Below are 26,757 nucleotides of genomic sequence, written 5' to 3'. Positions count from 1 at the left end.
TCTCTCTCTCTCTCTCTCTCTCTCTCTCTCTCTCTCTCTCTCTCTCTCTCTCATTTTGATATTCCTTTTTCCTCTCCTTTTATCAATGTAGAGACTGAACACATCCTTTATTCTAAAAAAGAAAAATTATTATTTTGGTTTTTATTTTGTTTTTGTAATTACTAGAAACTTGATAGTATATTGTACTTTACTGTGCCTCCTCACCTCAAGATATGTTTGGTTAATGACTGGAATTTAAGTGCAAGAATAATAGGATTCGATTTTTACTATCTTTTGGCCAATTTTGTTTCCTGGTTAAAATATATGCAGAATATTATATAGGAACAATCACAAGTTGTGTATGGAACAAAGTAGTTTTGACAAAGGAAAAGCTTATTTTTGGGAGGTGCTCTGTGGCTTCCAATGATTTTCCTGTGAAAGGCTACAACAGAGAATCCTATAGAGGTTTAGAGGTCACTCATGAATGGCATAAACTAGGGACGACGACTATGCCCTAGAGACTGACCATATTTACACGTGATCATCACCTAAGCCCCCTTGCCACCCAAGCTAGGACTAGGAGTACCAGAAAATAGCTGCTGATTACTCAGCAGGTAGGTTTCTTTCTTGGATGCCAAACATGATGTCACGCATAGCAGATGACTTTCACCTACTGAAGGGCTGTGGCAAGTTCAAGTGAGGCTGAACTTGCGAGGTCTCCCCTATCACGTTGAGCCCCGGCCTTGCACGTTGATGCACTGGTCTTCGAGCAGGGGAGACAATATTTCTTTGGTATTTGTTGCATTGGATTCCTTTTTCTAGTCTATAGCAAGAAAGTTCTTGGAGACCACAGAGTACTTTTGATCCTAAAATGAAATACAGTATACAAATAATAAAGTATTTTATATTGTAGGTTATATTTTGTTGGATTGTTAAGGTTAAAGATCATTTATTTGGTAGGCTAGATAGTTAGAAATATAGTAAGATTTTCTAGAAACATGTTTGCATATGTATAAAAAAAAGAATTCAGTGTCCTACGATTATGAATTTTAGTTTTAATAATTATTTTTATTCTTGAATCTTACAGAACTTCAGTTGTGATCATGAGTTGTCTGCTAAACAGTGTTCAGAGGTTGTAGCATATGAACATCTGTTAAGAGAGAAATTGTATCCAGCCCTTGTATATTTATGGTAAGTGAATACAGTGCTGTTTGTTTGTATAGATAATATAAACTTTTGACCTTTAACCCTTTTACCCCCAAAGGACGTACTGGTACGTTTCACAAAACCCATCCCTTTACCCCCATGAACGTACCGGTACGTCCTTGCAAAAAAATGCTATAAAAATGAGTTTTTCATATTTTTTGATAATTTTTTTGAGAAAATTCAGGCATTTTCCAAGAGAATGAGACCAACCTGACCTCTCTATGTAAAAAATTAAGGCTGTTAGAGCAATTTGAAAAAAATATACTGCAAAATGTGCTTGGAAAAAAATAACCCCCTGGGGGTTAAGGGTTGGAAATTTCCAAATACCCCGGGGGTAAAAGGGTTAATAAGAGTATGACTTTGGCAAAGCTAGAATGCCTGTTAAGCTTTTTAACAAGGTAAACACAGCTGACTGCCAGGTGGGCGGGTAGGCCCCACCCACCCAACAAATAACAATACCTTTACTATGACGTAAGACCTAGGGAAAGTGGTAATGTACTTTTTGGCGTCTGCCTCGGACTATTTGATCTTTTACTTTTCCTTTAATAATTGGTCTTGCAGTCATATTTGAGGGATTTTAAGAAAGAAGCAAGGCTATACAGTGGTTCCTGTTAACTGAATTTGTGTTACAGCTTCCTATGTTACCTGCCATTATCCAGCATACTTGTTCCTGTTAGATGGCTTGTCTGTTGCTGTCCTATCCCTGGTGTCTTTGGCCGGCAATGATGATGAAATGTCAACCTTAGGAAGGTTTGTTCTTACATGAATACAAAACTTTGTCCTTTAATTTGAGTTAATATGAGAATTGATTCAACTGCAGCTGGAACTCGGCAGTTAGTATGAGAATTGATTCAATCGTAGCTGGAACTCGGCAGTTAATATGAAAATTGATTCAACCGCAGCTGGAACTCAGCAGTTAATATGAGAATTAATTCAACCACAGATGGAACTCAGCAGTTAATATGAGAATTGATTCAACCTCATCTGGAACTTAGCATTTATTATGAGAATTGATTCAACCGCAGCTGGAACTCAGTTAATATGAAAATTGATTTAACAGAAGCTAGAACTGCAGTTGAAAGCTTATGACGAGGTGTCATTAACAGCCGATAGTTAGCGGTCAGCTGCAGTGTTCTGCCAGTACAATGAACAGTCTCTTTGATTCTTGCTGCCAAATAATAGATGTGCCTTCGACTTCTCTTCAAACTTGGCTTTTAAAATTTTCCTAATTTGACTCTTGGATACTTTACTAGTTCCCGTTGGCGATACTATTCTGTGCTTTTGAACTTATTCTCTTGAAGGGGAATAAACTTCAGCATCTTATGATATTGTCATTGGGTTTGGATTTTTGAGTGGCTGGCTAGTATTCTGCCCATGAGTTAGACTTTCCTGATTGTCCAACCCCCTAAGAGTTCAAGAAGGCAGTATTGGGAGGAATAAGTTCATCCTGAAAGAGAGACCGTAGTCCTTCCATGTTTGATGCATGTACTCATAAGCAATGTCTCCAAGCACGCAGGGGTTTTGAACTTGGAAAAGTCAGAATGCGGTAGCTAGCTTAACAGTAGTGTACATAGTAACAGAGACTTCACATGATTCCATGTATCTATGTGCGCCTCATTTAACACGCTCTCCCTAAGGGAAGATATTTCATTACGTCCAGGAAAACTACCCCTGCACAAGCGTCTGTTCGTACCTTCAAGTATGCTCTGGCTAGGCACATAGTCTTCTGACTTCGTACACACTGCCGTTCGGAAGAAAGGGGTGGTCCGCCTTTCCTTTTCTCCTAGTAGAAAATTACAGGCTCAGAAGTAAAACACCTGCTCTCAACCTACTTGAAGTCTAAGCAATGCCTTCCCTATCTTCCCAACAGGTTTCATTTGTCACCCGGTAGCAATGAAGAATAACAACTCTACCTTGTACGAGCAAAAGGTTTCTGTGTTACTGCCCATTAGCAATTGGTCAACCAGGTTTGCAACGGAGCAGCCAACAAGAAGACAGACTTGTACGCAAGATCCATTCCATTTAGAGGAATGATTTAGTAGACATGCTCAATCACCAGAAGCACAGAATAAGATCAGTAACTCCTCGCTTCCTTGTATTTTTGAAAGGCTCCCTGTTGCATTTTCCCTTGCCAAGGAAGCTCCCTTCAGTCTGCAGTGAGGTCTATCACTCAGTCTTTTATTATACAGTAGCTCGTATTCTTTCCCCTTTAGAGGATTGAACTTGACTCAGGAGTATCTTCAAGCGTTCTTCCCTTTCTAGGAACTCGAGCCCATTAATGAAGTTGTTCAATTCCTAAGGTTGAATTTGTTCTATTCCTAAAGTCTGTCTCCCAAGCAGACCTTCCAGTATCTTTGACCGGGCATCAGATAATATTTGATCCCGAGACTACTCATGAGCCTTAGTCTCGACATTGCGATGAGCTTACCACACAACATTTCTAGCCTAGCACAACTCCAATCTCAAACTAGCGGTAACAGAATGACTCTCCTCTGACCTACGAGTTCATTTGCCCTCTTCCCTCAGGAGACAGAGTAGGTGAGGGAGCTGTTTACTCTTTTCTTTATAGAAAGCAGTGCTTTTCTTTGTTTCTAGAGTAGGGTCTCCAGCGAAGGAGTTAGTTTTGTCTGTTATTAGGAACTCCTCCCTGTGGAGGTCCCTCCTCAACCTCTTTGCCTTCCAGATCCAGCTGATCCCAATTGTTTGTCTCAGGAGGATTTTCCATTATGTATGTCTTTTGTCAGCCTTAGGGCTAATGACCGAAGAGTCTTTTGTTGCTCTTTCTCCCTGGAGTTGAGAGATCCTTTGGGGACCATTTCTTTGATGGGACAGGTCTCTTTTCAATCTTTCCAGAACTCCATTTTTTTTTTCTCTCTCTCTCCAATGCCTCAGATCTGGGAGGGGTTCTTTTCTGGGATCCAAGGGCATTTCGGTCCAGGTGTTCTTAGAGAGAGGGACCATCCTTAAGAACCTGAGCATCTTGTGTGGGATGTTAAGTCAAGTCTTCCCAGTTTCCCCATTACTCGAGTCTCTTCTTTCTTGGCTGTCGCCCTTCGGAATTGACCAGTCTCGGTTGGACCCTGGGTCAGTAGGTCTTCAAAGTTTTGAGAAGGAGGTGGCATGTTGTTTCCTGTTGTGCGCCTTTTTTGCCTTGAAGGAGCGGTTTTCTGTCCTTTTGGAGGTCCTCTTGAAACCTCCAGTTTATCTTGTCAGAGAGGAGTGGTGTTCTCAGTAAGCCCGTTTTTCCTTTCCGGTCAAGAAGGTTTCTCTTCCTGTTTCTCTTACAGTTGGCTCTAGTCAGACACATGTCTACTTACATAGTTGTAAGTTTGGTCGGTCTTTTGACGTTGGTTCCAGGCTCGAGGTCTTTTGAGCTCTTGACCTTCCTTGTCTAAGATGGCTGTTTTTCTGGGTTCTTCTCCTCCTGGTCAGGGGGCTGTGTCCTATGGTTTTTGTGTGGCTTTCATGTTTACAAGAGACTCCCTAAATATCTGCTTCTTTTGTCCTCTGGGATCTGGTTCTGTCCCTTGTGAGACAGGTTGCTTTTTGTGACTGGAGTTTTCCCCCCAGGTTGCCCATAGGCCTTGAATTACCTCCCAGGTCCCCAGTGCCAAGCCTTATAGCCCAATTTCATAAATCCAATAAATGCACACTGACAACTCAAGAAGGAGCTGGGTTATTAGATTAGACTCACCAGGATTTGTTCCCCATTTACACTGCTCACTTGTCCAAGACTGATGTAGTGTTTCCTCCATCAGAAAGGGTTTATCTGGTAATATAAATAAGTTGTGGGTGGATTTTAAAATTTGATTTTGGTCCCAGAGTTTGACCTTATTTACTTGGATAGCAAATACTAGAAACTAGTTATGGTTATTTTTTAAGTAAATTAATTGTTCACTTATTACTATCCAAATTATTGAGGGTTTCTTTATACCTTTTTAGATGTGATAGGAGTAAAACAAATTAACCTTTGCCTTCTGATTAAACTACTCTGTAATGATATTTATAATGAATTTTTATATGGCTTTTAGAAAATAATGCACAACAAAAGTACTTTGGAAAGCAAGATTGCTTGAACATTTAGTAAAGTTACTAAATGTTCAAGCAATCTTATGAAAGTAGACATCAAAATCAACATAACTGAAAGTACAATATAATTTTAGTAGCACTCATTATTGATAGAGCATAGAGAGAGAGCTAGAAACTTGTTGAAAATGCCTATCAAGAAAATTGTTTATTGATGCTAGGTTCACAAGAATGATTAAAATGTATGGTGCTACAATGTGTTTATAGATAGTTGAAAAAAGAATAATATAGTATTTTGTATAAAAAAAAAGAGTATTTCAACAGGGTTAGTGATAATTGGAGGAAAAAGTTTTTATTTTAAAGGAACCATTATTTAGTTGGACTAAGGATATAAATTGCCTTTAAGAATTATCATTTTCACTGGATTGTCATTTTTTCTTTGCATATAACATATGTGAAGCATTCAAATTCAAGGTTAGTCGCATGACTTCAAATGGCATTTAGATTATGATTTGTGATGAGACATGCATACTAAACCTTTAAGCTTGGAACATAGACTAGTTGAATATTTGTTATTGCATTGCAGTGAGGAAATTATTATTATAAAACTTTATTCAAACTCAGATCATTTCATCATGCTTCTAGACAGTACATAATACACAAAAAGTCACAATTATATAAAATTATACATCTGAAGGGGACAAAATGAAAGTAAAAGATAGAAAGCAGAACAGCTAGGTAAGCTAAGTAAGGAGATATTTACAGTACTGTACAGTACTGTACTTTCATTTATTGTATACTGTAATGTAGCATTTTCTTTAATTGTTTGCATTTTGATATCGCTACTTCTTTTGAACAGGTGGGTTGAACCAAAAAGCTATTATGATGTGATTCATAAATGGTACTTTAGCAGTATGCCATTTCCTCATAAGTTTTGGTATCCAGGGAAATTCCACAAGGGTCACACAGATTTGATTAACAGCATATTTGATGATTCCTGTGATACTCATACTATTGAGACTGAGGTATGTTATTCATTATATGTTTCAGTGATATTTAGTACAGTATTAGTAGTAACAGTAGTTACTCACTCCAATGGATGTCTAGGGCATCTTTTGATTTCCAATGTTGTCATTTAATTGCATAAGGAAACCTAATCTATTTGTTATGAGCTTTAGACATGCATAGTGTAATTTTTTTGGTACAGTATATAGTATTGTCACTTGTAGAACACAAAGCAGTCTGAGACAATGGAATGCTATGAAACTTATTCTATAGCCTGATAACTTGTATTGTACTTGATTGTGCTAATTTAATTTGTCAGTGTGTATCTACATAACACCAAAATTAAAATAATTTTATCCTTATTCCAAATATGTCTTTAGGTTATGGAGGATTTTTAAGTGAAAATAACATGATCTACTGTGTTTTTACACAGTGATTTGAGATATGGTGATACTTATTGTTTGGGGACTAACTTCCATAACAATCATGTTCAGCTATATTGGGGAATCTATAATTCACTGGTTCTTCAAACTGAGGTGCTGATGATTTTGATATGTCCTTGTGATGATAGTAATATTGGTTTCATTTATATGATAGGATTTAAATGAAGAATGGTTTGTATGTGTTAGAACAGTAATGCATTTGCTTGGGACCCCATGGAGTAGGAAGTAATAATTTCTGCTTACACAAAGTGAACTTGTTCTATTTGATATTTATTAGTAATTAGCAAATGCCCTTTGTTCCGTAACCGAAATACAAACCACGCTATTTACAAAGGGTTATTACTTTTAACGTAGCTGAAATGGCGAGCCATTAGAATTTAACGAGGGTGTATTACCCCCGCGCTAGTTAGCGGGGGGGTAGGGGAGTGGTAGCTAGCTACCCCTCCTCCCCCTCACACACAGGTGAATACTCACTTTCACTTTTGGCTCGGACTGTGACAGACGTCTCTGTCTTGGTCCTCGCTTGGCAGCCATTGTCTGTTTTGTCTTTACTTAATCGCTTACTTTTCTTTTACTCAATATATATGTAAACATGTTTTCATGTTTGTATATATATTTGAGTATAGAAATAAGTAAGTTTCCTTTTCAGATGTGTGTGTGTAGTGTACGATATCTACGTGGAGGCCTCGGCAGTTAGGCCACCACGGCCTAATTTTATGGGTTGCGATCGAGTTTGACTTCGGTCTTTCTCTCTCTCTCTCTCTTGAGGTCGTTCACCCTTTTACTATGTTTTACTACGCCCTTGTAGCTTCCTTCCCGTGTGGGTGGGGTTGCTACGCCGTACATTTTGTTAATTTTTCAGCTTGTAGAACGATTCCTTTCGGGGTTTTCGTTTTTTTCTTTAGTGTTCATTCATTTTTAAATTACTTAATTACATAGTTACATAATTATAATTGTTATAATTCTGTTTTGGTTACAGCTCTCCTTCCGCGAGTGTAAGTGGTTGTGAGGGCACGTGCCTGTTGTGTAATTCTTGTTCCTTTTCCTCGGGATTCCTCTTCGGAGCCTTCCCGGGGGAATGAATGTGTACTAATATTATTTGTTTTATTTTTTTACAGTTACCGATCTAGTTCGTTTCTGTAATATAGCAACGGTGTGAGCTATCTGGTTGAGTCCTGGGGATTCGGCTGTTGCTGCCTCCCCCCTTGTATTGTCGTCAGGGGCGTGTCTCCTTCTACTGGTAGTACTCCCGTGTCGACGGACAGCTCTCCAGTTCATTTTAGAACAGTCAGGAGGCTTGCCTCCTTGGGCGGATAACTTTCCTTACGAGGGAAGTTTTTTCCTGTCCAGGCTTGAGCTTTTCCTCTTTTGGGGGGTTCTTCTCTTGCCTTGTTTTCGTGCGACTATGCTCTTGGTGCTGAGCGGTCGCACCTGCAGTTTCGCTCAAGGGGCTGGGCAACTGCAGGAGCTCCTCTTCGGAGGATTGCCCCTTTTAGGTCACTGGCTGACCAGTCTCTTCCACGAAGTGTTTCTCTTTCGTTCGCGAGAGAGTACACTCATAGAGACTCCTCTTCGGAGGTTTCTTCTGTTGCTGTTGCTGTTGGCCTCCCTCGCCGTAAGGCCCTCCGTCCGCCTCGTCGTAAGGGCCTCTCATCTCCCTATAAGGGTGCTTGAGGCGCCTTTTTGAATCTCCGTTTGCAGCCTACAACTTCTTTTTCTCGATCTTCCGTCTTGGTGCAGATGGACAGCAGTCTAATCTCGTCTTCCGACGGGCAACGGTCTTCCCGACGGACAACGGTCTTCCCGACGGACAGCGGTCTTCCGACGGACATCAGTCTCCCGGCGGACAACGATCCCTTCGGGGCAAAGGGTTGCCCCCACGGGGGTTCTTCCCTTGCGTGTCAGGGTTTCCCTGCGCGCCCTTCTGTTCGTCAGCGCTCTCCTGTTCGTCAGCGCTTTCAAGATGATCTTCCCTGCGGTTCCTGTTACGTGCCCTGTGCGCCCACGTTCGCCCTCGCGATCTAGAACTTCGGTTCAGGTCGGGGTCAAGGACTCTTCTTCTTTGCGCAGGCTTCCACGCGTAGCCTTCTGCTCGTCAGCGATCATCAGCTCGTCAGCGATCATCAGCTCGTCAGCGATCATCAGCTCGCCAGCGATCGTCAGCGATCATCAGCTCGCCAGCGATCTCCGGATCGCCCACGTGTGTTACAGCTGGCACGCCAACGTTCTCCAACACTTCTGAAGGAACATGGTTCGCCAGCTACTAGCTCAACTGCGGATGCTGATCGCCATCGCGCGACCCTCAACTGCGGATGCTGATCGCCATCGCGCGACCCTCAACTGCGGATGCTGATCGCCATCGCGCGACCCTCAACTGCGGATGCTGATCGCCATCGCGCGACCCTCAACTGCGGATGCTGATCGCCATCGCGCGACCCTCAACTGCGGATGCTGATCGCCATCGCGCGACCCTCAACTGCGGATGCTGATCGCCATCGCGCGACCCTCAACTGCGGATGCTGATCGCCATCGCGCGACCCTCAACTGCGGATGCTGATCGCCATCGCGCGACCCTCAACTGCGGATGCTGATCGCCATCGCGCGACCCTCAACTGCGGATGCTGATCGCCATCGCGCGACCCTCAACTGCGGATGCTGATCGCCATCGCGCGACCCTCAACTGCGGATGCTGATCGCCATCGCGCGACCCTCAACTGCGGATGCTGATCGCCATCGCGCGACCCTCAACTGCGGATGCTGATCGCCATCGCGCGACCCTCAACTGCGGATGCTGATCGCCATCGCACCCTTTTACGCGATCATTCACCTGCGCATGCTGCTCGCCATCGCACAACCCTGAACGATTGCCCGCTTACGCATGCTGCTCCTCATCGCACCACCCTGAACGATCGCCCTCCTGCAGATGCTGATCACCATCGCACCCTTTCACGCGATCATTCACCTGCGCATGCTGCTTGCCATCGCACAACCCTGAACGATTGCCCGCTTACGCATGCTGCTCCTCATCGCACAACCCTGAACGATCGCCCTCTTGCGGATGCTGATCACCATCGCACCCTTTCACGCGATCATTCACCTGCGCATGCTGCTCGCCATCGCACAACCCTGAACGATTGCCCGCTTACGCATGCTGCTCCTCATCGCACCACCCTGAACGATCGCCCTCCTGCAGATGCTGATCACCATCGCACCCTTTCACGCGATCATTCACCTGCGCATGCTGCTCGCCATCGCACAACCCTGCACGATTGCCCGCTTACGCATGCTGCTCCTCATCGCACAACCCTGAACGCTCGCCCTCTTGCGGATGCTGATCACCATCGCACCCTATCACGCGATCATTCACCTACACATGCTGCTCGCCATCGCTTACCGCCAGCGATCTTCTTCACCTACGCGGCAGCACGATCCCTCGCCGTCACGCCCATTCGCCTGCGCGCCCACGCGATCGCTCGCCTGCGCGCCCGCGCGATCGCTCGCCCGTGCGATCGCTCGCCTGCGCGCCCGCGCGATCGCTCGCCTGCGCGCCCGCGCGATCGCTCGCCTGCGCGCCCTCGCGACCGCTCGCCTGCGCGCCCGCGCGATCGCTCGCCTGCGCGCCCTCGCGACCGCTCGCCTGCGCGCCCGCGCGACCACTCGCCTGTGCGCCCGCGCGACCATTCGCCTTTGCGCGACCGTTCGCCCTCGCGCGACCATAGTTCGCGGCGAATTCCACAGCCGGTGGTAGCAGCAGGGACGCGTGCTCCTAGGCGGCACTCGGGATCACCTCCATCCAAGCACAGGTTGGTAGTGCAGGACGAAGACAGGTCAGTACAGCATTCTTCCCACCTTCTTTTCAGGCAGGAACCGTCGTGTCCTCTCCAAAGGATCGCCCGATCCCTTTCACCTTAGCGAGGATTTCGGACTCTGTGTCCTTGGAGCAGCAGACATGGTTTGATCCGCTGGCACGGGCGTTAATGAGGGTTATGAAACCAGCACTCACCGGCCAGGGTAACAAACCAGCGGCTGTCTCTCCTACGCTGAAGAGAAAGAGAGGAGTGGACTTCGTGGTGACTTCCCCTAGGGCGAAGTTGGTTCCCAAGAGGTCGGTCTCGAGGGTCCCCTCTCCTGCACGAGTACTCTCTCCTTCTCCCGCCCTGGAAGGATTTTTGGCGGGGGGGCTTTCTGTTGAAGATTTCTCCATCGGACAAGGGGTGACTGCTTACCTCTTCCTCTGGGAGCTTACCAGGTTCTTTCCCTCCTCGGTTATGGCCCGAGGTTTGGTTCAAGGAAGCTACAGGAAGATCAAGGGTACTTTCCTCCTCTCGAGCTCAGGCACCTTGGCCTTTCGTCGTTAAGTATCTACTTGCGGACAAGCTCGATGTTGTACCATCTGGACGCACTGACTGAAGGCTTCCTTCGGGTGTCTCATCTGTGGAGGTCAACGACCTCAGACACCCTTCCATCCTTGAGAAGAGTTTTGTCTTTGCCCAAGGACAGAGACTTAAACATCTGCTGTGCGGAGTAAATCGACTTCCGGTTTCACTCCTCCAAGGCGCTTTCTTCCAGACTCTGCAGGGCTCCAGCTCCCTTTTCTTTCAACCACGTCGGCCTAAGTTATCGGCTACGACAACTGGGACAAGGTGTCCAATTGCAGTTTCCTCCTGTCAGGAACAGATGGCACGGGAGACTCCCCCGGGGGGGCATAGTCCTAAAAGGAGTTCACGAACTCTAGGAATGCAGGTTTTTTCGCTGGGAGGATGCTTAAGGTTACTCATCCGAATGACAGCTTCCCGATGCCCATTCCCGCACAATCTCTGTGAGTAGCCAAGGATATCGCGCCTGCCGTCTCTGTCAGCGAATTCAGTGTCTCTGAACCTCTATGCCATAGCATCAGCAGAGTTGCCCGGTTGGGCAGAATGATCCATACCTTAGGCGAAGGTCTTCCTTAGGATCATCGACGGCTTCACCCCCGGCCCCCTCAGTCGATCCTTTCTTGTAAGGAAGGATCTGAGAGGGGATGTCCATAGTCGACCTCTCAGCCCTGATCAAGTTTGTCGAACAAACTTCGGCCAGCGTAGACCAGCAGAATCGATCAGACTGGTAACGAGGCGACAGGACTCCTTTAACCCTGGATCGGAAGGACGGGTACTTTCAGTTTCCATTCCATCCATCTTCCAGGGTGCTCGTCGAATTCAGCCTAAACTGCAAGTATTCCTGCTTATGATGCAGTGTGGCTATCCCGCCGTGGCATAGCAGGTTTGTTTCCCCAGAGAACTCTCCCTGCCTTCCTCTTGGCCGCTCAGGTGCAGACTTCCGCCTCCTCTGCTGTTTGGAGGGCTGGTCAACTCCGGTAGGCTCGGGTTTCGACCTTCTTCAGCGCCGGGAAAAGCTTCCGAATGCTGACCATGAGTGTGGGCTCATGGTATTTTGCTTGGAGCCTTCTCTTCCTCTGCCTCAACATCTGGAGTATCTGGCCATGATATTGAGTCAACCGCCTTACCACGTTGGAAACCCCGCTTCTCGTCCGTCCAGCGAGGTTAAGCAACGTCGGTACTTGGATGGGTGACCACCTGGGGACGCCAGATTCTGTTACCACATCCTCCGAGCCTTCCTTTCGGTTGACTGTGGCAAGACTGAGGAGAGTCGCAGTACCTGTTCTCAGTCAAGCAGAGTTTTCAGCCCTACCTTGGAACGTTTCCTAGTTCTTCTTTCCTCATTGACCCGTTTATAGTCCGAACGGTCGCCTCAGGATAAGTTCCATGTGGGGCGATCCAAGTTCCGGTGGCTTCAGGCAATGTTTAACCGGACTCCCTGGCCCTATGGGACCAGCGGAACTATTAAACCTGCAATGGGTGTTGACCTATGGAGCCTCTTGATGGTAGTGGATATTCTCGTCCTTTCCCCACATTCTTGATGCGGTTCTCGGACTCGTCAAAGGAAAGGGGGGGGGGGGGGGGGGGCATGTTCCGGTCCAGGCCTATGGTCAAGACCTGAAGGATACCTCTCCATCATTCAGGCAGGCTTAAGGGCCTTAGTCTGGCCCCTCTTCAGATCCTACCGCTCCTGCCAAGTCGCCCCGTTGCGTGTCGACTTCATGCTAACCAGCAGGGGACGCATTTTCACACCTTCACATCTTGCAGTAGAGATACCGGGATGATTGAGATTCTCTCAATTCCACCATCGGCTCTCTCATTCCAGGCAGGGGAATGTTTCTCTCAGACTATCCGAGCAGAGCCTCATAGAGAGAGTGTACCTAGGGGTCTTTGACCTTGGGTAACCAGCAAGTGCTGGTCTGGGGGACCTGATCGCGACAGCTTGGAACCTCAAGCTTCCGCTAGTTTTCCCCCCAGTCTCAGACCCCGAGACTCTGGCAAGATGCATTCCGGTGATGGTGGGACAACTTCGACGCCTGCGTCTTCCCTCCTTTTTGTCTGCGGACAATGGGTCTCAACAAAACCAGGTTGTCTGTCAACCTTTCAATGGGAGAGCTCCACTGGGACTATGCGCAGAACGGTTTCTGGACCCTCTGCTTCCCCTGACGGAACTCCCGGGAGAGCTTCTCCCACGGCGCAGACTACTCAAGCAACCACACTGCGACATCTCTCCCGAACCGGGGCGTCGCTTCGGCTTCATGCCTGGAGACACTACGCTTCCTCCTCTAGAAGAGACAACCCGCTACAGTCGCGGTACGGAGGTCGCGTCATCTGCGATAGTCATCCACAGGGGTCTCCCAGGCAAAGTGAAGAGTCTAAGGTGGTTGGTGCCGTGGGAGATATACCTCTTCCCGTGAGGCCTCTTCTCCAGCAATAACGGTCTTATTGCCTTTCGGCGGGAGGAAACTCCTTTCCGCTCTTGGCAATGAAGCCTGTCGCTCAGCCTTTCCCTGACCTTCAGGCTTAAAGGAATAACTTTTTCCTGCCCGCTGGATCTATCCTCGCTCATGCGAAGCTACGATCGTCCCTGCCCTAGTCGGAGGAAGACCTCCAACTTGGAGCATGGCTCGGACTTTTAGTCCTTTAAGAGATCTTCTCAAGACCCTTTTACGACAGGCCTCGGATTGTATTCCGCCTTGGGTCTTCTGCTCACTCTGGCCACGGCCAGTGTGTAAGCAATCTTCTTGGTCTCTTACTACTCCCCCCCTTTCTAAGGAAGAGGGGAAGGCAACATTCAGGCTCGCTCCTGAGTTGTTGGCTAGACTCAGAATCTGAGGGTCCCGACCCTTCGGTCCGATTCATTCAAGATTTTGAGTCTCCATTCTGTGTCTGATGTCCCAAGACCTTCTCTTTCTTGCCAGTACAGGAATCGAGAGGTTAGCGCTGGGAACAGCTGCAGTTTGGCCTCAGTTGCAGCCGATTTGGGAACACAAGGAGGACATGGGGGGAGAGTCACCAGTATACCTCTTCAGCCCGGACTCAAGGACATTCATCTCGACCTGTCTTCAGACCCTCCCCCGTCACGTCACCCTACAGCACGATGTTGGATACATCGCAACGTCCCTCGCCTTCGAGTAATACTACTCTGTGACGCAGGTGCTACAAGCTGGAGTCTGGAAGCGTCTGATGACCTTCGCAGCCCGCTTCCTGCAGGGCGTGACCCACAGGAGTCTCGATACGTTTTCTATCGCTCTGTGGTGGCTACACAACAGCTGGTCTAACCTCAGGCTCCTTTTTGGACAGGTAGCAGAAGGTTGAGGGCATTGTTATCAGGTTTTAGTCTGCATGAACGAAAGAAGTATGTCTGGCCCTTACTTCTTTCTTCATCATCCCCTCTACGGGGAAGCAGCATCCTGGTCTCTGCATAGCTGACCTCGAACCTCTGCAGGTAAACCATGCTTCCTTGTGTTCCGAGTATTGAGTCAATACTGTCGCGTCCCCCATACCCTGACGAGGTGGTATTGGGAACGTCCTAACCCAGAGTTCCTTCTGGAACTCCAGGTCAACTGCCTAAGACGGGTCACACTTCTTCCTTCACACACAAGCTTACGTAGGCCACATGGTTCCTTGCGGTGCAAGGAACTTGTGAGGTGCAGGGACTCCTTTTCTCGAGTGCGACTCACTCGGATTCTGAGTCCCCGGGTAAAGCCAAAGCCAGTATGGCTGGGGACTTTCCACCCTTCCTAAGGGATAAGTCACCCTTTGTAAATAGCGTGGTTTGTATTTCGGTTACGGAACAAATGACAAATTCGAAGATAATTTGTATTTTTCCTAACCATACAAACCTTAGCTATTTACACATATTTGCCCGCCAGCCCTGTCCCCCAAGACAAGTCCTACCTCTAAGTGAAAGTGAGTATTCACCTGTGTGTGAGGGGGAGGAGGGGTAGCTAGCTACCACTCCCCTACCCCCCCGCTAACTAGCGCGGGGGTAATACACCCTCGTTAAATTCTAATGGCTCGCCATTTCAGCTACGCTAAAAGTAATAACCCTTTGTAAATAGCTAAGGTTTGTATGGTTAGGAAAAATACAAATTATCTTCGAATTTGTCATTTTTAACTGTTTACATATAATTATTTTGTTTTACAGTTACACAAACAAGCCCAAGAATGTTTAACCATGTTATCAAATCGCTTAGGTGACCGAGAATATTTCTTTGGCCGTTCTCCTTCAACTATAGATGCTCTGATATTTTCGTACTTGGCATTATTATTAAAGGTAAGAAAATATAATGGCTGAAAGTATTTTTGAGTTACAATTTTTATTAGATTTTCTTTACAGTAAAGTATAGTATAATATAGTAAGTTAGATTAAAAAATATGATGTTTTCTCTTGCTATTCAAATACACCTATACTTGTGAATATGTAATTAGCTTATGTTTTGTAGTTCTATTTGGCACTGACAAGTTGCATTTTTCCTTGCTTGAAAAACCCAAAGTTGTCATAAGTTCATATGAAGGTTTTATGTTTCCTAATTGGCATTCAGTTGTATCATCTCTTCATATTAATCTTGTCGTTTGAATCGGCAACATTCCGGCCTCCTCAGCTTGCAGTAGAGTTGTTTTGTCTCATGGTCTTTTATTGGTAGCATTCAAGAGCAAGATTAGGATGGTATGTCTTCCTCTAATTTTAAAATGCATTTATTTGCCAAGTGTAGGTCAATAGACTGTTGTTAGAGGACAAGGAACCACTCACTCTTTGTGTCATATGTATGGGTCAGCAATGATTTAACCCATAGATGTTATGACTGTTTTAATTATCCTGGGAAACTTAAGGTGAAATATGTCAAGTTGGTGTCTAAAAGAGTCTATGAGAGATGCAAAGCTTAAGAGAAAAGAAGAAAATAAATCAGTGAAAATTGCAGAGCAGGTTTCTTATCCTTTGTCAAAACAAGTAAAAGTTGTGTAGGGCAGTATAGATTATTGTTCAAAACTAAAGTGTGCTGTCAGATGTTTGGAATGAAATTGTGGGCTAAAATCATAGTTTATTGCTTTTAACAAATGAACATTTTAAAAAGCATATTCAATATAGAAATGTAATCCCAGGAAGTTCCAGAACAAGATTTTGATTTTATGTGCCTTGCAAATATAAAAAATATTTTTAGCTTATTATGTGAAAATTTTAGGGTTGCAGTACTAGCATTTTTGGGCTCTAGTCATGTCATCCTGATGGTAGTTCCTCAAAGGCAGCTTTCTACTTGTGATATTTCTGCGAGTGATATACCAGAGAATTTTACCTTAGAAGTATCACAGGGTTCTATCCCCTGGAGCGAATATCCCGAGAGATATCGTGTATACAACAGGGACATGTTTAAAACAAGCCACGTTTCCTTACCCGAATAGAGTTAACCTTGTCTCGAAGGATATGGGATAGGATTGGATACATGGGTGACAGAGGTGTTACAACTTCCGATCCCAGTGTGCTACTACAAACATGTTTCCTGGTTCACCATTCCAGGAGCAGCCATCACTTGATGCAGGGCCTCACACTGAGAATTGAGAGGGGAAGAAAAGTAACAGGCAAGTCCATCAGGACGACTTGGCTATCTCACCCAAAAATAGATTTTTCCTATGTCGAAATCCTGACGGAAGTGTACCAGAGAATTAATATTCGCAGTTGTGGCCAGATGGAGTTTTTAACCCATTTGAGTTTCTAGATCTGGAATTCCCACTAATGATATAAGGACAAGGTCTCAAGATAAGTAGTGTGACAGGAAAAGGTGTGTCTACACTTCCACATAGCAGTTGGGACAATAGTCCCAAGCTATGAACACGAGTAAATTAATTGTAAATCGCATAAGAGCAAAGAAATTTAATTGCAGTCCCACTCACTGTGAATAAAATCTTTGTCCCAAGTAGTCTATCAGACAGAAGTCTGAAAAAGAAGGGTTAAAAATGGAGGTACACTGCTTTTATTGTGAACAGTAGGTCTATATAAAGGAAATGCAAAAAGAGCTATAGTCTTTCATTATTTCCCAAAAAGGAAGTGTCCGGACACTTGCTTCTGGCTTGGTGAGGCTATTCATAAATGCAACTTTGGTCAGTGTGTATCTCTAACTGGTGCTAATAGTGTGTAAAATTACAGTTGTAATAAGTTTGTCAGATTACATGTACCAATGAAATCTCAATATTCCTTTTGAAATAATGGTTGTTTAGTAAAGCTCTTAACTGGTTGTTTGATGTAATCCTTTCTTAAAGATTATTGTATGTTGTGATACAGAGGTTTTTGAGGTGAAGCCTCTCTAGGATAATTATATTGGCCCAATTTGTGTTCTTGAATAGGGCATATTTATAAAAGTTTCTTATATAAATTCTTAGGGGGAGTGATGCTACTTTTATTGAAATCAGGTACAGTACGGTCCCGAATTATGTGTTCGAATTATGCAATTTCCCATTTATGGGAAGCTGTTCAAAGTATATTGGTAGCCATAGATACGGTGCTTGATAATAAATGTTACAAAATGATATTTACCTTACATTTTATTAACATAATTTCATAATAAATATTAAGGAAAAATTCCATATCAACAATGAAATCAACTTTAACTATGCGGGTCCAGCTGACAAAACGTAAACAGAAGTCTGATTACGTTCTCGGCAATCTATCTTTCTCTAACCTTCCTATAATTTTAATGATGGTATATTAAAGCATTATTTTTGTTTAGTACAGTGTAAATAAAAGTTTTATTTTTCCCTTTGAGTGTTCAAACTTTTCACACGTAGGCTCGGTTCGTTTATTGGCAGTTAATAGCCTACATTTAGAAAACGAGTAGGCAATATTTGTCGTATTTTAAACGATATAGATTTGTTTTTTATAGTACACGGTATAATTATAGAAACCTCTCTCTAAGAGAGAGAGAGATTGATTTGATGCCAGAAAACCTCAAATCAATCTCTCTCTCTCTCTCTCTCTCTCTCTCTCTCTCTCTCTCTCTCTCTCTCTCTCTCTCTCTCTCTCTCTCTCTCTCGTTATACGATACTTATAGATGAAGAAACTAAAACCGGTTTTCTTAAAAACTGTCGATTAAATACAAAACGAAAAATTATACCGTGTATAAATCCATTTCAATCGTAGCTTAAAACACGGGATCCGATTTCATCAGCAAACCACTATTTTTTAGGAAACATCATTTTATTCTAGAAAATTGTTGCTATTTAAATAGTTAATTGTGCTTTAAGAAAACGTTCTTCTGTTTTAAATTTCGGGTGTGTTTTAAAAATAGAGTATGGCTGACTTCATTTTATTTTACTTTTGGCTGTGATCAGATCAGCTGATGCCTAGATGCCTCATTCAAGAATATACGAATACAGTAACAAAGTATTGTTTATACCATTACTATACAAAACATCCATACAGTTAATATTACATAAGCACCAATATATTATAACCTATCATACTTTTTGATTAGTACATTTAAAACTATTATTATTATCTCTCTCTCTCTCTCTCTCTCTCTCTCTCTCTCTCTCTCTCTCTCTCTAGCTAGGCTACCTCTCGCTACATCTCATTTCTTACCTCTCTATCTCTCTAACAAATGAAATCTTTGTTGCTTCACAAAGTTTCAGTTATATTAAAAATCAATCATGGTTCAAATTTTCCTTACTTTCTCCAATCTTGCACCATCTGTCACATCAAACGTTATAGCGGTAACCCAACTGTTCAATGACTGTAAAAACTGGCCAAGTACTTTATCATTTTTTTTTTGCAGATGGTTTCATAATTGAGGTGGGTACAAGTTGACTTATAACAAGTTAGGAAAAGTATTTTGAATATGGAATGGACAATTACCTTTCATAACAGTTTAGAATTATTGTGAATTATCATACTGTCATTAGCGATAGTTTGCTATTGTTGATTAAACGCAAACATAAATGGTTTTCCTGTTTTGCTATAGCTGTAGGAATTTACATGGATACGGTAATTAAAATATTTGTAATAACATTTTACTAAAAGCTGTTAATATCATTAGTTATCACCTTTGATTTAATGCGTTCGTTTGTTCATTATGATTGCGGATAGAGCGCACAGTAAACAAACTGGTTTTCATTTTAGGCGATGTGTTTAGGAAATTTTTTTTTATATACTGTATCACATTCATTTCATCTATTTTGAAGTTCTAAGAAAAATTAAGTAAAACATCATTGGTAATAACAAAATCATCATATAATCAAGACTTGGTAAGATAGCTGTTGCTGCAAAAAGTAACCTAAACACAGATTTGTAAAGGCGTTCGTTTCTTCGCTATGATCAAAGATGAACGTAAACAAAACAACGGATTCCGATTTTGATGGTGTGCTTTTTGGTGTGGTCAGGAAATGCATAATATAAAATCGCTTTTATTTCGTTAATTTTGGATTTTCAGTGATACAAACAAAAGCTAGTCTATACAGTAATGGTTTTGCTATGCATCAGTTGTCTTATACGACAGGTATGACTTAAACTTATTATAATTACTACTAATTTTAGGTCGTGTTATAAGGGGAAATATACAGTAATTACACCCTTCCTGGTTGTGATTTTAACCTTTTTCAAGTTATTAAAACTTTAAAACATTTTAGATGTTTTATCTATTTATAAGAACAATTTAATATTAGAAAAAATACAGTATAGTACATAGAAAGAAATGAAAATGGGTGGTAAACACGTTTGAATAGGCAAGTTTCTGTTTGCCATGGCCCTAATGGAATTATTCCTGTTATGTATTTCGAAATATGCGATTTTCCATTTTGGCGGGGCCATTTATTAACCAAACTCTCGCATCATTTGGGACCCTACTGTATAGCTGTTGTGCACCAAGTTTCATTTAGGAAGTTTTTTAACATTTTAATCAGATTTAATGGTTAGATTTTTAACAAATATTCTCTTTATTTTCAGGTTGATTTAAAAGTGCAAGTTTTGCAGAATCATATCAAAGCATGTCCTAATCTTTCTCGTTATGTGACGAAAGCAATTCAGAGATATTTTCCTTCAGGTGAGTTTTCTTTTCTTCCTTGTTTTACGTGGTGTGAAACTTTAAAAGAACAGTAGTAGTACAGTACAGTACTGTACGTTTTCTGAATTTTGACCGGATAATTTTTTTCTGTGAATATACATTTGCATGTAACATCTAGGTGTTTAATAGGACAACCTACTAGCCTTTGACTGTTTTATCATTAAAATTTCAAACAAGGCTATTAATACTCTCTCTCTCTCTCTCTCTCTCTCTCTCTCTCTCTCTCTCTCTCTCTCTCTCTCTCTCTCTCTCTCTCTCTCTCTCTCTCTCATTAGGACATGGGAATGTAAGGGCCTTGTTTTGACTATATATATATATATATATATATATATATATATATATATATATATATATATATATATATATATATATATATATATATATATATATATATATATATATATACACACACACACACACACACATATATATATATATATATATATATATATATATATATATATATATATATATATATATATATATATATATATATATTCCTTTATTAACATGGGTTTGAACTTTAGCTGAAATAGTAGTGATGCCTTTTATAAATGTTTTTGTTTCATCACAAACCTAACACTCTTATATCCCTTATTCACAATTTGCATGCCTCAGATACTGCAGTGTGTAGTGTAACAGACAGAAGAAAGGTAATTATAATCCTATACAAGTGCATTATGGATTCATAGGTCCCTATCAGTCAACTGCCTCACTTTTTATGGGTCTCCTTTACTATATATAACTCTGCAGAATTTTCCTGATTTGGGATGCTTTTAAGATCGCCCTAAAGCACTTTAAACTTCAGATTAATTTCCTTTCATCTGATTCATTCTTTTTGGAAACTTTTATATGGGCATCGTTGAAGAGCCAGTCTTCTCCAGTACTAACAAATCCAACGTCTACATCAGGTATATTGATGAAACTTTCATCAAAGCCTCATCCCTCCAAGACATCAAAGAACTCCTAAGTAGGAAATGATGAATGGAGAAGCATAGATTTAAAAGCTTAAGATAGAGATGACGGCATAACCTAACCGAGGCCTTTTGCGTCAATAGGCATAGAAGGAGGAGATGATGATACAGAGCTAAGTCCTTTAAGTTTCACTTACCACAAGCACTAGGTGAAGGTCAAATTGGCTACTGAATGTAATTGGGGAGGAGGAGTGGGGTTGGCAAGGTTTCCCCGACACCCGTCAGTAACTTGCAAAGCATTATTATAAATTTTAACAACCGAAGTTCCAGCTCAGTTAAAATAAACTGCATTGTACTACTATTAAAGGACTGTTTACGGTAATTAGGAAAATTACAAATTACTTTTAAAATTTGCAATTTTTGACAAGGTATAGTTCAGACATTGAAAGGAAGCGTTGTTATTGTTATTTCCTTGTTCTTTTTAAAAGTGCAGTATTACAGAACAGTACTTTAATTACATATTTTCATGATTTTTTTCATGTAGTAATTAGTGTTTCTAAGATTAAGCAAAATTACTTTTGAGAGAAAGATCAGGGTATGAAGATATGTGTTCATATGAATATTTTCAAAACTACAGTATGAAACTGTATTCTTGATAAATGTGTATCCTGCAAATTTTCCATAAAGCCAAACATTGAAGAAATATTTTAACGTTAATAAAAAGATGTGAAAAATCTGAAGATCCAATGAGGACTGCTTAGTTACTTTCGGAAAGGAAAATTTAATATTTATAAGTGATGAATAATTATTTGATCTGTCTTAAAAAGATTTTTTCCTGCTCTAATTAGGACTGATAGTTGCAGCAGAACAGATATTACCTAAATCAAGTCTTAGGGTTGTGGTAGCCTATGTGGTAACGTCCTTGCGTAGTGATCGCTAGACGGGTTTGAGTCCTGCTCAAACTCGATAGTTGTTTTGGTTGCTGTAACCTCACCATCTGTCCTTTTGAGGTAAGGATGGGGGGGTTTGGGGGAGCTATAGGTCTTCCTGCCGAGTCATCAGCAGCATTGCCTGCCCTCCTTGGTTCTAGCTTGGGCACTGATCATATGTACATATGGTCAGTCTCAAGGGCATTGTTGTGCTTGCAATGTCACTGTCGCTTGCTTCTGCCATTCATGAGTGGCCTTTAAACCTTTGGTAGCTGAACTGTCCACACCAGGCCTTCTGCACTTATCATTCTAAACAGGCCTGCTTAGTACAATAGTCTGTTTTTACATAAGATGTAAAGCAACTGCTACTTAAATGAGTTGAATACTTCAGCATCTTTGTCATCCTACTTCCCATATTATTCCAGAGTTATGCTGTTCTAAGAGACATAGATTTACGGAGTTTATGACAGCTAGATTTTGCTTAAATGGTAATTGCTTAAGCCTGTCTGGAATTGTAAGGATAACAAAATACATACAATATGTTTTATTACTTATAACAGGGATTATTCTATACTGTATATATGCATCCTGTGTCTCTCAAAGCCTTGAGCTTTCTGTTAATTATTAGTCTTTGGAGTTCTATGAATCTTACAGATCACAGTTAGCCAGTTATCATTGAACCTCCCCATATACTGTATATAACAGATTTTGTTATATAGCATATTCTAGGGGATTTATTATGAAAATGATCTAATATAATTTTCTTTCATACTAATCCCCCATTCATTAAACACATTCTCTCTTCTCTGCTGCTCTTATTTCTTGCAGTGAACAGTCTTGACTATAAGAAAAGTAAGGCAGTTGACTGCTGAGACATCTTGAATCCATGAGGTACATGTCTAGAACTAATATGTTTAATGTTCTTACATCAATTTAAAAGAAAGGCTAGTGTCTGTGGCATCCAAAGACCTTGAATCTGGGGGTATATGGGCATTACAGTATAATTATAGGTTTATACTGGAAAAATATTTTTTTTTAAGAAAATATTTTTTCCTTTTTTGAAGAACTTCCACCTGATTAACATTGTATTTTTTAAGACTTTCGTGCTGAGGAACATCATAAGAGAAGTAAGTGAAACACAAAGATTTTTGATATTTGAGTTTTAGTATTACTTTTTTTTTTATTGCCCAATGAATTTCATAAGTAAATCTTTTACATTCATGGTTTTTTAGTCTTGTATGTTTGCAGCTTGATTATTGGTAAAAGAAGAAAAGAAAACAGATCTAATTGATTTATTTTGTTCTTAAACTTCTGTTTAGCATTTATTGTTCAGTAATGACTTTGTCAACAGTCAGTTTATTTAGATGTTCCTGCACTTGGTCTGCTAAACTTTTGTTTAGAGAATTTTGGAGGTTCCAACTTGTTCATATTTTTTTTTTATTGTTTTCAGGTAGTATAATTAATGCCTTAGAAACTAAATTTATATGGCTTTGACATAGCATTTTCCTATTTTGCACCCACTACTATTTTGTATATTACAATATTTGAATGAATCTTCTTGAAATTCATATAGCTAATATTGGACGGAGGTAAGTCTCAGCTAATTGGTGTATTAATTAGGCTAGGGTATTAGATTGATTAGCTCTTACTTTTACTATCCAAACTCCATCAGTGTGGGATTTAGCTAATTAAACTGAATTTTGATAATATAATTAATTATTTCTACAGTAATCCCTCAGCTATTGTCGGTGTTATGTTCCAAGCTCTGCAATAGCTGAAAAAACACTAAGTAGATAAAAGTGAAGGTAAAGATGGTAGGGATAGAGCAGTCAGAGAAAAACTTGCACTTTCACTTTACAGAGCAAGTTGAAGGAAATTGCATAACAACAAGTGATAGTGCTTGTTGAATATCACAGATAGAAGCTGAAAAATCTGAATTAGCCAGCAAAAGATGGCTATAAATTATGCTTACCTCCAAAGTAGGAGACAGCCCATCACATTTCATTTGGCCCAAGTTGGTGTTTCCAATCTCTATGAATTTGTATACTTTACACCTGTCACATAGTGTACCATGCACTGTGGTACAGATATTAATTTATCCCACCTGTTGCAGAAGCTTCTTATGAGATATTGGAGCAAGTTTTCCTTCGTATTATTTTTTTTTTCTTGACGTTTGTTCCTTCTTTGTAAGGCAACAAACTAAAGTACTATGTATGCTTTGCTGAATAAAGCCCTCATGCAGTTGGGATTAATAAGTCTGCTTATTACTACAGACTTCATTATGAAGATCCAAATATCAAGAAAATGAGCCCTCCCTACTGAACCCATCTCCATACTATCACTATCAGGCCGTGCCCAGAAGAGTCATCTTCTTTTCCGAATCTTAACTTTATAACTACACAGTTCCTCTACTGAACTTTTGATTCCAGTAAAGCTATCACAAGTTTTTTTTTATTGGACATCAAGAAACTAATAAGTAGGAATACAATTTTTTATTGGCTCAGATTTATTTTAGAGGTCCAATACGATAGTAAAGCTGCTCAACCTTAGGTTAATGATCTTGAGATATGAGCTTTGTCCATATTTTTTGTTTTTAAATGTCATATATTGGTATTCTTCTACTTTTGAACCTGGTAGTTGATGCTTTTTGATGAGCATTTTTTTTTTCTATTTGTCTTTTGTGTGGTATATATTATACTTGACAGAACTTCTAGACGCTAGACCGCATACATGCATGTCCAAGCTGAAAATAAAGCATAGCATTTTATTGCCATAAATCTCTCACAGTACACATTCCGGCTAAAATTTGTTTGACCGACATCAAACAAATGAAACAGAAAAGGGGACCTCTCCTCTCTACGTTCCTCCCAGCCTGACAAGGGACTCGACCGAGTTCGGCTGGTACTGCAAGGGGTGCCACAGCCCATCCTCCCCTGTTATCCACCACAGATGAAGCTTCTTAACGCTGAATCCCCTACTGCTTCTACCTCCGCGGTCTTCCAAGGCACCGGAGGAAGCAGCAGAGCCTACCGGAACTGCGTCACAATCGCTTGCCATTCATTCCTATATCTAGCACGCTCTCTTGCCTCTCTCACATCTATCCTCCTATCACTCAGAGCTTCCTTCACTCCATCCATCCACCCAGACCTTGGCCTTCCTCTTGTACTTCTCCCATCAACTCTTGCATTCATCACCTTCTTTAGCAGACAGCCATTTTCCATTTTCAACATGGCCAAACCACCTCAACACATTCATATCCACTCTAGCTGCTAACTCATTTCTTACACCGGTTCTCACCCTCACAACTAATTCATCATTGGTCCTAAGGATTTTAGTGAAAAGCTAGCTAAAAGAAAATATATTAAAATCTTCCATAATTGTTTGGAAGTGAACTTCCCTTTTATATAACCTCTATCCTCCTCCCCCACCATTAACATATGCCATCAATTTCTCTGCATATAAAGGGAAGTTAGAGTAATTTATTGCATGTATTTGTTTTTTTACATTTTTAGCAAATGTTTAGATATAAAACAGCTACATTAATTCATACAATATCTTATATATGTAGTTTCTGGGGCCTGGGATGGATTAATTTAATTTACATTATTATTCATGAGAAAAAACTCACTTATTGTGTCTTTTGGCACTCAACCTGTCTTCTGAGGTACCATTGTAATTTAGATATTTAAAACAGTCTTGATTGTAGGTTTGTGAAGGGCCAAACAACATTTGTGAATTTCAATGTAAGAAAAGTGACTTGCAGTTGGCCAGATTTGCAATCTGTGCCGTATGGTAACAGCAGGACAAGTTGTTCCTGTTTTTGTGGATTTATAAATAGTTAGACTTGTCATCTTTATCTCCACATTCCTTCTATCTTTCTTCCATGATGGCATCTTCTTCACAATTTCAGTCCCTTAAGATCTGACTGGGAAGGTATAAGAGCATACAGTATATTGATATTATTATGATTATTACTTGCTAAGCTACAACCCTAGTTGGAAAAGCAGGATGCTATAAGCCCATAGCCCCCAACATGAAAAATAGCCCAGTGAGGAAAGGAAAAAAGGGAAAAATAAAATATTTTAAGAACAGTACATTCCTGAACTCTGGCTCTTAGACACAGTTCCATGATCTTGTGAAACAGAAAGCTCCCTTTACTTTTAATATTATTAGTTTAGTAGATCCATGATTTATCAATTAGCCAATAAGTACAGTAATGGGTTTGTTGTGAAACAAATATAATTTATTAATTCAAAATATTCTATACAAGCTTACTATTTATACTAATTTTCCTCTTTTGCTATCCTACATTCTCACTTTCAAAAGTGGAATTACAGTACACAAAATCAAGTTAGGCTAATGACTATGAACTAATAGGTCTAGGCACACATACAAAATATTTGCCTACTGCAAGTAGATTCAGGAAGTAGCGCATCATCTTTCTTTAGAATTTTTTTTGCACTGAGGACTATGATGGGTTTGTATGAAAAAAATGTATGTTCCTGAAAATACTAATTCTGTCGGTTAATTCCTAAAAATTTAACATTTTATTGTATTCAACCATACTCTACTAATAGTAAAGAAAGTTAATGGAGGATTGGGGTACATGAAGCAGGTTTCTTTTACAATACAGTACGTAGTATGTAAATTTTCTTCATCTGATTAATGAATGATCAGGTTGAACTATTTTCACAAATAAAAGATATCTGTCTGTAAATTGTAGCATTCATTGGTATTGAAAGTACTGTATATGTTGGTCTCCATGTCATAACCATCGAGTTGTCTACTTTTTTCTTATTTGGATGTTTTAAGATCAGAGGTTTATT

At 41.2% G+C, this 26,757-nt stretch overlaps 1 protein-coding gene across 2 annotated transcripts in view; it reads left to right on the top strand.

Annotated features, from left to right (window-relative positions):
• LOC137642758 (metaxin-1) overlaps window positions 1–26,757 on the top strand; it is a 44,288-nt gene that overhangs the window by 13,509 nt on the left and 4,022 nt on the right. The window contains exons 3-7 of one of the 2 annotated variants that reach the window (XM_068375602.1): window positions 1,067–1,170; window positions 6,071–6,236; window positions 15,186–15,314; window positions 19,971–20,067; window positions 23,029–23,058. In XM_068375602.1, coding sequence (XP_068231703.1) covers window positions 1,067–1,170; window positions 6,071–6,236; window positions 15,186–15,314; window positions 19,971–20,067; window positions 23,029–23,058 — 526 coding nt within the window. The remainder of the gene's footprint in view (window positions 1–1,066; window positions 1,171–6,070; window positions 6,237–15,185; window positions 15,315–19,970; window positions 20,068–23,028; window positions 23,059–26,757) is intronic. The other variant, XM_068375603.1, reaches the window with a different exon arrangement.

Source organism: Palaemon carinicauda, chromosome 6, assembly GCF_036898095.1.
Source record: "Palaemon carinicauda isolate YSFRI2023 chromosome 6, ASM3689809v2, whole genome shotgun sequence".
NCBI lineage: Eukaryota > Metazoa > Arthropoda > Malacostraca > Decapoda > Palaemonidae > Palaemon > Palaemon carinicauda.
This window is presented reverse-complemented; position numbering and strand designations above follow the sequence as displayed.